The sequence below is a fragment of the Nicotiana tabacum genome, chromosome 23 (genome assembly GCF_000715075.1).
Source record: "Nicotiana tabacum cultivar K326 chromosome 23, ASM71507v2, whole genome shotgun sequence".
Classification (NCBI taxonomy): domain Eukaryota; kingdom Viridiplantae; phylum Streptophyta; class Magnoliopsida; order Solanales; family Solanaceae; genus Nicotiana; species Nicotiana tabacum.
In genome coordinates this window covers 36662773-36674672 of record NC_134102.1, presented here as the reverse complement: position 1 = coordinate 36674672, position 11900 = coordinate 36662773, and the positions used below count along the sequence as shown (strand labels likewise).

Here is an 11900-nt window from a genome sequence, read left to right as displayed (position 1 = left end):
TAACACGTTTTCAAATTAAATTAGTAATATAATTTTTTTAAGAAGTATATCCTAAAAGTAATAGGATTACAAGGCTAATATCTATGCCGAAAAATAATTATACTAATAGGATTCCTAAAGGTAATCATGTAGGATTCCTAACGTGTAATATTATGTCCTAAAACTAATAGGATTACAAGGCTAATGTCTAGAATTCCGATTATGTCCTTTTCTTGTGAGTTATTATGCTTAATATTAAAAGGTTATTGTTCTTCTGTTTAATATTTTAGGGGTATTTTGGTCTATCAATATTATATTCGTGCTTTTATAATAATATAGGCTCTCCTGTTTCTAAATGGATTTGGACAATATAACACGTTTTCAAATTAAATTAGTAATATGAATTTTTTAAGAAGTGTATCCTAAAAGTAATAGGATTACAAGGCTAATATCTATGCCCGAAAATAATTATACTAATAGGATTCCTAAAGATAATCATGTAGGATTCCTAACATGTAGTATTATGTCATAAAACTAATAAGATTACAAGGCTAATGTCTTGAATTCCGATTATATCCTTTTATTGTGAGTTATTATACTTAATATTAAAAAGGTTATTTTTGTAAATCAATATTTTATTCATGTTTTTATAATAATATAGATAGATAAATATAGATAGATATAGATATAAATATTAATAAAAAATTATTTTACTAAACACGTAAATAAGCTGAAAAGGCTCTTATTAGCTTATAGCTCTACAAGTATATCAAAGTCATTTACCTTATTATCCCTCACATATTTTTATAAATTCTAAAGTACCTTTCCCTCATATGCCCTAACCCCACGTTATTTCTTTCCCTTCTTCAATCTCTCGTTCCTGCTTATTCTCCGCCATAGCAGGTAACCTTTCTTCTCTTTATAATTGCAATAAATATTTTTGTTGATCAAATTTGGTATTTTGTCACGTGACTTCCTCATTCATCTGTCTGCACATATTCTCCGAAATTAGCCTAGTAATTTTTATAACATACTCAAAGATAATACTAGTGATACTTATGCAACCTCAGGCAATGAGACAATCTGCAGAAAGTGCAAATGATAGAAGTTGAAATAGGAAGTTGTCAAGTATACAGAAAGAATAAGGGAAAAAAATCCCTCATAAATTGAAATAATTTTATCTAATAAATTTATAACTTTAAAATAAATCAAAAGTACTTAAATCAATTTAGATTTAAAATATGATAAGTAATTTATTTTAGTATTAAAAGTTTTAAGGATATTTTAATGGCACTTTTTCACCAAACATATTATTTGCTTATTTTAAGTCTCCGCACTGCTTTTTCTTTAAATTCAGCACTTTAAAAGTGCTTTTAAACCCAATTAAGCTAATCCAAAGGGGTTAGATTATATATTTTAGCTTTGTTGGAGAAGGGTAAAGGGGTGGGAGAATCCTCCACTGTATTTTGAACCGTGCGCCATCGACCTGGATTTCTCAGTTATTAAAAAAAGATTTGTGACGACGTTTTGCAGGTTCTTCAAGATGGTTGAAACACTATTCGAAGATATATTTACAGTCACTCAAAAAGATCCGGATGGTAAAAAGTTCGATAGAGGTATGCCAATTTATCATTCTTCCCCGCTGTAATTCATCAATTTGCTTATGCTCTGTATTAGTTGTTCTTGTCAATTTTTTTCTTTTCAATTGTTAATTGAATGAACTTTACACTATGTGAAGAAACGCTGTCGGTAGATGTGAATGACACTCTAAGGGTGTGACCTAGTGGTGAAATAAGTAAAGAACCATGAGGTCTCAAGTTGACAAAAAATATTAGGTGATTTCTTCTCATCTGATTAAGCCTTGGTGGACAGAGTTATTCGGCACTTGTATTGGTGGGAGGTAGCAAGTACTCGGTGAAATAGTCGGGGTATGCGCAAGCTAGTCCTGACACCACTGTCATAAAAAAGATGTGAATGATTGATGCATCACCCTAGATGATGTCCTAACTTTGCATTCCATGATAATATACTTGTTCTGACCATATTTATTTTTATCTCAAGGGGAAGTGATAATATGGTCATGTTACACCACTTGAAGAATAAGTTCAAGGAAATTAACTAAGATAGTTTGTTCACAGTAGACCAGGGATGATTAGGATATGACCTCTTGTCACGCCCCGAAACCGAGGAGCGCGACCGGCGCTCAACCGAGTGAACCCAACCGAGCAAGCCTATTAGATTTTCTTCTACCCAAACTCATTCATGAATAAAGAGAACATATATTTTCGTTAATCAAATAATAAAGTGATCATGTCTGCAATACCAATTTCTTACCATTAGTTACTTCATTTTAAAGTCTCAATTTCACACACATTTTTCATAATCTGAAGTGAAAATAGTAATTCAAACACAACATAACGAGTTTGACTTCCCCAACACCAATATACAACCCACACTATGTCTACGGAGCCTCTATAGATAAAAAAGAGTATAATGATAATGCCGGCAACAAGGCCCCGGCTATATCTCAAACAGAATACACAAAGTACAAAAGATTCATGACCCCGGGATGAAGTGGGGCTCACCAAGTCAGCTGGGAAGAAGGTGTACTGCTATCACTGATAAATATCTCCTGCTGTGGAACCATCTGCATCCATTTAAAGATGCAGCGCCCCCGGCAAAAGAGACGTTAGTACTGTCGAATAGCACTAGTATGTATAACTAAACACCCTCTCAATAGAATGACAAATAATACAAACAAGATTATCATAATATCAATGGAAGCCTTAATCAACATCAAACCTCAATTTAGGATATCAAATTAATTATCATATCTCACATTGGGAGATTTTTAGTATCGATATATTATTGTCCAAAATACCACTATTCGCAATACCAGTACCACCGTACTCTCAGCACGGAGTCCGATCACGACCCGATCGGCTAGGCTATCTCATTAGAGACATCAACCACAATTACTCTCAATATCAATACCACCGTCTTTAACACGGAGCCCGATCACGACCCGATCGACTAGGCTATCCATTAGGGACATCGACCACAATCACTATTTCAATTACAATTTCCAGCACAATCACCACCATATGTGCAGCATGGTGTCCGATCACGACTCGATCGGCTAGGCTGTTTTATTCGAGACATCAACCTTTTTATATCAATCATCGCATTTCATACTTCTTTTACCTCTTTACATTTCATTTGCACTAATGGCCATAATTATATAATCATTCTTGGCACGTTGGCCGTATTTAGTATTTTATGCTCACCTTTTCACTTTCAAACATCAACATTATCATTACCAACAACAACAATTCAATTCAAGGTGTGTAATACACATGTGAGCAATTAAGAGTGTAAGGTACATAGAGATATTTCATAAAATTTGGCATAATAGCCTTCGTTTGAACTCGACTTGAAGTCGAAACATTATTAATGCACAGCCCATACTTGAACACATCCTCAATTGATAACATAACATGAATAAAGTATTTAGGATACTTATTGAACATATAACTCTTGACCCAATCTTACGGAATAGCCCATTTTATAATGAACCACTCGGGACTTACATAATTTACATGAATATCGTGAGATTCAATTCTTAGTGAAGAGTTTAGCCAACATACCTCAATCGAGCTTCCTTAAACTCTAAAATGTTCCGGAATTCTTAGCAACTTCAATCTACTGTAGAAATATAACAAATTGAACCAAAATTAGGAAGATGCTCATGGTTCTAGCTTATTTGAGCATTTTATCAAACACTAGGTGTGCATTAAGGTTTCAAGGCCCTTTTATGGAGGATTCCATCACCCCACAACCCAATCTTTACCATTTTTAGCTCAACAATCTTCCTACGCCCTTTGATAACACATGCATGTAAAATAAATAACTCTCATGCCCAAAAATTATCTTGCTAATTACCCATTTCTCGAAATTGAGGATAAGGGTGTAGAATCTTACCTCTAGGATGAAGACCTAGTGAGTTTCCTTCTTAATCTTTCAAAATTTGAGCAAGAATTGAAGATCAATTGTTGAGGAACACCTTCTCACTCTAGGGCACTCTCTATCACTCTAAAATGTCAGATTTTAGCTCAAAAATGGCCCAAAGCGTGTATTTAACGAAGTAGGGTCGGGTTTTAAAAACCCAAAAATGGAGCTCCGGAACAAGGTCTGCGATCGCATAATCGATATGCGGACCGCATATCGGCCGCATAATTTGGCCTCCAAAACTGGACGCGATTGACCTGGTATGCGGCCATTATGCGGCCCGCAGACCTGTTCTGCGGTCACATAATGCACCGCAGAATTGGTCTGCGGTCGCATAATGCGCTGCAAACCTGGTCTCCAACCTGCCCTTGCCTGTCTCACTCTGCGATCATTATGCGGTCCGCAGAGTGATTCTGCGGCCGCATAGTGGGCCGTAGAAACGTCTTCTTTTGCCGAAAATTTTCCTTTACTCTCCGATGCATTGTTCAGCCCAAAACGTCCGAGTCGCGGCGAGCATGCTCGCCGCGAAGAATTTCTAAAATCCTTAAACATCTTAAAACCAATTCGGTACCACGAAATATTATTTTTCCTTTGCGAAATTTCACAGGGCCTTACACCACTTATCCCAGATAACTTGAGTTTGTCTTCGTTCTCTTCTTAGACAAATGAAACTTTGCTTAGATGGTTTGGCACCCTTAGTTGTCGATCGAGAAACAGGGGAACTTGTGAAGAAAAAGGCAGGTGTTGTTGCTTTATCATTGCGTCTATAGTGCGAGCCATATGAACACTTTGAAATAAGTGTGCTTTCGTTATGTAATTTGGCCCACCCCAGGATTCTGACGACAATTAGGAGAAAGAATAAGGTTAAAGGAAACAAAGGTGGTGTTTTTAAAGTTATCCTTGTCACGTGGACATGTCAAAAAAAGTATTCATGTAGTTTACCTGAAATGCCTATGATGAATTTTGATAAATTTTGTGCGTCTGTAATGGCTTTCTTATAGCCTATTTGGCCAAGTTTCTCCAAAGCCAAAAATATTTTTTTTTAAAGTGTTTTTTTTTTTCAAAGTTGAGGTGTTTGGACAAGCATTTAGAAGAAAAAAAATATTTTTGAGTAGAAGCAGAAGCTGTTTTGGAGAAGCAGAAAAAAGTAGCTTCTCGCCAAAAGCACTTTTGAGAAAAATACTCTTAGAAGCACTTTTTTAAAGTTTGGCCAAACACTAATTGCTACTCAGAAGTGATTTTTGAATTAATTAGCCAAACACAAATGCTTGACCAAACATCCAAAAGTACTTTGAGAAAAGCACTTTTGAGAAAAAAACTTCTCAAAATAAGCTGAATTTAGAAGCTTGACCAAACAGACTATTAGACATCCATGTTTGCTGGACTTCGTAGTCTTTCTTTTTTCTTGGTTTTCTTTTCCTGGGCAAACAACATCATCCGTCATACAGTAAGAGCGCTACCTCTGAGACAAAGATATGGTCTTGTGGTCTTATATGACCTTCTTTCCGATAGTCTCCAGTATAAATGATCCAATCTTTTCGTTTTATAATTACACCTTCTAGTGTCTTTCTCATGAGCGATAATGGGCATAGGAAAGGGCATGTGGTTGTGTGGTGGTTCATCAGACTGTACAGACCAAATTACTATTGGGAGCAATGAGCATTGAACACTAGAGTACCTATAAGTGTATTGCTCATTGCACATGCGATCGAGTAATAAAATAGAGTTGGTGCAGTTTCTTGACAAACTGTGAATTTTGGCATATGATAGACTAAATTTGGTTTATTATTGCCACCACGAATTATTAAGCTGCAGTAACACATATTTTTGCAAATGATGTGATCAAGAATATCTTGTGCATTTTGTAGTTAATCGTATTGAAGCACGAAGTGAGCAGTTTGATATGTACATGCTGTTGGATGTGAACACTGAGATATATCCTATGCGTGTGAAAGAGAAATTTATGATGGTTTTAGCATCTACTTTGAACTTGGACGGGACGCCAGATACTGGTTATTTCATTCAGGTAATTTGCTGTAATGATTTATGTCTATCCTTGTAGATTTGCAAGTGTTAGCCTAACTGATATAATTCTAATTTTTGTGATTTATATTAAGAATCCTAAAGATGGTACTTGAAGTTACTTGAAGTCTCCAGGATTTGTGTTTAACTTACCATGGCGAATTATTTTCATCAAGTAAGAAACATCATGTGCCTTTTGATGCAAATATATGTATATTCGTTAGAAAACTAACTTGCTATATAATGGCTTTTGGAATGTACTGTTCTTGAAGAAATGAGCCCCTTAAAATATTTTGGTTTTGTGACCTTGTCTATCTGGAAGTGTTTATTAAATCTCATCAATTAGATAGCTCTTCTATTAACTAGATCTAGAAACTAGTGAATATATTAGCTTATTTTTGATGTCTCTTTTGATGTGTCATAGGACACATTTTTGCTCCACAGAGGTGTGGTTCCTTATGATACAGTATGTGATGGCTGTTTGATTGCATTCTAAGATAATTGGCAGGACAAACTAGTGTTTAAGATAGCGTGTGGCGACAAATAGCGACGAGGGCCCGCTTCACTGAGGTGAGAGGCGAGAAGCGAAGCGCTCGCCTTTTTGATGTGAAGCGACAATTTATACAAAAAAATAAAATATTAAATTTGAAGCGACAATAGCAACAATATATTAATAAATATATCAATTCAAAAATTAAAAACTCAATAGATAGTGTTGCTCGATAAAAAACAGAGTTGAATGCTACTCTCTGTTGAGTGCTGCTCGATCAAAAACAGAGCAAAAATAAAAAAGAAGAGAGGAAGAAAGAAAGAAAGGAGAACGAAGAAAGAAGACTAAAGAAAGAAGAAAGAAAAAGAAATGGCAGAAGAAGAACAAAGGAGAAGAAGAGAAGCGTACCTGGCTGAGTCGACTTGGATGAAGAAGAAAATGGTAGAAGAGATGAAGAAGAAAGAAGAATCACTGTGGGTGGGTCGACTTGGAGAAAGAAATTGCTAGTCTGCTCGGCTGCTTGAAGCTTGAAGAAGAAAGAAATCCCTGAAAACCCTAATCGCGGGTCTTTTTCTTTTAATCCCTGCGCTTTTTCTTTTATTTTTTGAAAAAGCGACGCTACAGTCGCCTCTCGCTACACAGGCAGAGGCGAGCGCTATTTTGAAAACGCAACGCAACAGAAGAAAAAGGTGTTGGATGCTTGCATCGCTACGCCTCACGCTATTAGCGCTAAGGCGAGCGCTATTTACAACACTGGGACAAACAAATGGTATCTGCCAGATAAAGGTGTAATCATTTGGTATTGCCATAACTGGATTTTATCGCCATTCGGCACTGAAGGATCCATCTATAGTGCTATTTGGATGGTAACGAAATGTTATTTGGTTCTTTTTCTGTTCTTAGGATTTCATTAGCTTTAAAGAAAGAGGAAGGGAAAATCAAGGAAAGCAAGAATAGATAAGAAACGACTATGACATATGCAGCAAGAGTTTCTGTCATATATAAGATTATTTATAGATGGTGCAATGCTTTAAATTCTGAGCATCTAGAGAAAGAAAATTTGCTTTGCATTTCTTATATGTAAGATGGCCTCCAATTTTATGATTTCTGCTATTTGTATATTCATTATGCTTCAATATGTCATTATCCTCGCTGGAGCATTTGTTATATCGAGTGGATGTACATTTATATACATGGCTCCGTTCCTTTTACTTTCCACGAACACACTGTTCTGCAGAGAACTGAAATAACCCTCTTCTAAGTAGGTATACCTTACTAATGATTTTAGTTTCACTCATGGGCTAATGAGAAAGGAGCCCTTACAGTTGCTATTCTCTTCATTTCCCTTTTCTTCCCTTACCTCTGTAGAAATAATCTTGATTTTAATGTTAAATTGTTGATTTATTACATATATTATTAATCTGTTTTGTCAACTCGCCTGAGACTAAATCAGGCCCCTTTTTCATTTTTTTCTCCAACAATAACAACAATGATGCCTCAATTCCAAACAAGTTCTATATGAATCCATGTTTATCCTTTTTCCATTTCTTTCTCCTTCTCTCCTTTTTTGAGAAATATGAACACTGATAAAAGATGACTTCGGGATTTATTTTGATCTTTTTCACCTTTTCTCCTCTTTTTACATGAACATTGATAAAAGATGACCTTGTGATTTATTTGGTCTTTTTCGAAGTTTCTTTGCCTGAAATGAAAGCTTTACTGGGGTTAACATGATTCTAGCTTGGAAAACACAATTGGTGAATATGAAAAGAAACAAGTCACATGAACTGGAAATGTCAATCTGGCTCAGGCTTGATTTGAAACAGAGAAAACCAAATTTATGTGGTTCTCCTTTTAGTTTCCAGCTCTTGCATTTTGGAGAGACCGAAAACCTGTATGCATACACACATTTTGGTTTCAAAATCTTCTACAGATTTGAGTACTTTCTAGTTTCTACTGAGTCTGAATTTCTAATTTTCCTCAATGTCCCTTGGTTTTCTCAAACTCCCTGCTGATTTCCAACCTTCTTCTTGCTATCCTCCCCCCCCCCCCCCAGGGCTTGAAAAAGCTAACACCAAGCATTAGAACTGGCCTGTTATGGCACATCATGACAAATGTGGCTTTCATATTTACTTTGCTAGAAGCAGAGGGACATGCTTATCAGAGTTACTTATATTCCTTTACAAGACTTCTGTTCCTTTTGTATGAAGCAATTTTGAAAACTACAGGAACGTCATGGCCGCCCCAATGGTTATGTGAACTAACCTTCTGTCCGTACTTTGATATCTCTAAGACTTAAACCATGGAATCAAAATTTTCCCAAATAACCTTGTTTTTCTTTCTCCTTTCTATATCTTGATTTTTTAATGAATCTTTCTCATTTATCTTCTATTAAATGTTTTGGGTTCACGAGATTTTTGCGTTATTGTTTTCTAAAAGGTACTATGCAATCTCTATTTTTGTCAAATCCAGTTAACTGGGAACCACAATAAATTTGGTAACCTAGCAGAATTACCTAACATCTTTCAGTTGGTGTTTGCTTATGGATTTCCTTAAACTGACTTTATGGGTTGTCGAGCCAACATAGTAAATAGTACTGCCCGAAGTCTTCAGTTTTGAAAATTGTCACTATAGCCAAACCAGAAAACCTGTCTAGTGGTCATTTAACTTCCTAATCTCATAACATATAAATATTTTTTAAAGACTTAAGACAACTGTGATGCATAAGGAAACACATCAAGATCTTTCAAGTCTCCTTTGTGACAAATGTCATTTTTTGGAATCTTTTTGCCATGATTGTAATGTGTGGTATTTATTATCTTTAAGTTCGCTTTGGCATGTTTCCTCGTCGTCAAATAGCTATGGAGCTCCCTTTCAATGCCCATTCTCTTATTCCCCGCCTTACATTCTCCGCCATTGTACAAATTCCACAAACCCTAAAGAATTTGTAAGATGGGTTTTCAATCAACACGCCATTTCCAAAAAGATCTATTGCTTGATTTATGTGATTCTACGCCTTACATTCTTCGCCATTGTACAAATTCCACAAACCCTCCCCAGACCCCACTTGTGGGATTACACTGGGTTTTTTGTTGTTGTTGTTGTTGTTGTTGTTGTTGTTGTTGTTGTTGTATCTTTTATTGCTACATATTTTTATGGACTCGACTATGGATTTGTATCTGATGTGCGTGTATAAGCATCCGGTACAGGTAGATGCATTTTTTGTAGCTAATCTTTCGGTGTTTCTTGAAAGATCCATGCAATATCCACAACCATACCACATTGACATAATAACGGAGACCTAGGAATGAGTGGTGTGGAAACCTAGTCTGCAAGTATGATCCTTGTACCTGCTAACATCAGAAAGAATGTTTCCTAGCTGTTGTTATTCTCATCCTTGTGTACTTGAACATCCTCCTGTATGTATTTTATAGTTGGATGTTTATGTGCATCAGAAGTAGGCTAAATACATAAGAACCCCTTGTCTTTTTTCAATGAGTAGCCCATAATTTCCTTCAGTTTATGCATCCTCTTGTGTTTTCAATATATAGGCTTATCAATAATTTCCTTCACCAGTGAAGCTTACACTTGGTTTACTCAAACAGTGTACTAAAGTTAAATATTTTTTGTTCAATTTAATAATACACCTGGTCTGGAAATCCATATAAACTTGTTGAAAAATAGTACACAACATAAGCAACAGATCCATATAGGTTATACCAGCTACTTGGAGTTAAGTTTAGTCGTGATGATAACCCTTACTTAGGTCTAGTGTTTGTTAGTATATCAGTAGAAAATATAGAGGGAGGCTCTCATAGGGATTCACATAGGCGTACTTGTTGCTCTGAAACATGTATATAAGAAAACACTTCTATGGAAGTCTTTAATATGCCACATATTCTCCCATGGCTTCAACCCATGCAAACAAAATATTGAAACTCTGAGTAAACTTCCATGCAAAAGATGATGTGGCCAAACTTGAAACGATAATTAAGACTTCTGTTTGGCAACTTAAATATCTTAAGCTGCTAGGCTTGACCCCAATATCCTAGGTAAGAGATAGAATCTCGCTAATTGGAAGGAAAAGGAGGGCTTCGATCTATTCTAGTTCAGTTTCTTGGTATAGAAAGACCTCTAGCTAACCTCTAATGCAATTGTCTGGCTAAATGCATGTATGAACTTCTTTCTTTTTCTTCGTTTTTCATTTGACTGTCCGATACTTGTTATGTCTGGTGGTCAAACTCTTAGAAATCCAGATAAAACTTGATGGTATTGCAACGTGATGGCAGGGTAACAAGAAATCACTTGCTGACAAGTTCGAATATGTCATGAATGGGAAGCTATATAGGATCTCGGAGGAAGGTTCAGGAAAGCATGTTAAAGCGTATGTTTGGATAACTTTTCTCAAATTCAATTCAATTCCATGAACATGAATTTATTATTTCTGACATGTTTTTGCCTTGTCATTTGTGCACACCTTAGCAATATCTGCTTTTTGCTTCTTGTTTCCAAGAGTTGATATGGAATTGGCTCAGATTGACTTCTTAGATCTCCCATATGCGAAGATTAGATTCTAAGTGCCATTTCTATTTTATTCCTATGACTTATTTCTCAGTAAGAGTTTTTTCTATTGCATTTAATTGTGGAATATAAATGTACTTTCCTATACTCGGTTTTCTCTGTTTTCAACTTTTGGGCTAGAAGTCCACTTTTTTTGCTTAATGTGTAATCTATTTCAATTTAACGTCTAAATTTAGTGTTTGAGATTTGTCTATCTTCTGGTTGTTGGGACCAATCGATTTACTGGTTTTTGATAAGCAACATTTTATTAACGTAACAATGGATTTACTGTTTTTTTGGGTTTTCAGAGACATCTTTGTTTCTTTTGGAGGACTTCTGATGCAGCTGAGGGGAGATCCATCCATTGCAGCTAAATTTGAGCTGGATCAGAAGATTTTCCTTCTCATAAGGAAGGTTTGATTTAAAGAATTGGTAATAATAACTCAATTTTAACTTGAAGGCGACAGAGCATTTGTCAGCTAAGCTACTGGCACGTGATAAATTTCGCGTGGAGTTTAGTTTCAAGAAATCGAAAGAATGTAACTGAGATGATAATAGAGACCAAGGAATGGAGCTCTATATATGTTGTTGAGGTGCGGAAACCTAATGTGCAGTTATGATCTTTATATCTGGTGACATAAAGGGGAGAATATTTTCCAACTACTAGTATTCTGTGATGGAAATATTTAGAACTCTTATCAACTGGCAATATAATTGCAGTCCATGAATTAGCTGTTATTATTCAGAGCCTTGTGTGTGTTTGAAAAATTTTCATGTATGCATTAGGAGGTTGAATACATAAAAAGCACTTGTGTTTTCAGTATATAGACTTGAAACCAAG

At 35.7% G+C, this 11900-nt stretch overlaps 1 protein-coding gene across 1 annotated transcript; it reads left to right on the top strand.

The window, feature by feature from the left end:
• Positions 1-778: 778 nt before the first annotated feature.
• On the top strand, positions 779-11804 carry LOC107786989 (DNA-directed RNA polymerases II and V subunit 8A). Its single transcript, XM_016608505.2, has 5 exons — positions 779-882; positions 1513-1595; positions 5856-6013; positions 10789-10883; positions 11368-11804. The coding sequence occupies exons 2-5, from the start codon at positions 1523-1525 to the stop codon at positions 11477-11479; spliced, it is 438 nt and encodes a 145-aa protein (XP_016463991.1). The 5' UTR covers positions 779-882; positions 1513-1522; the 3' UTR covers positions 11480-11804.
• The last annotated feature ends 96 nt before the right edge of the window (positions 11805-11900 follow it).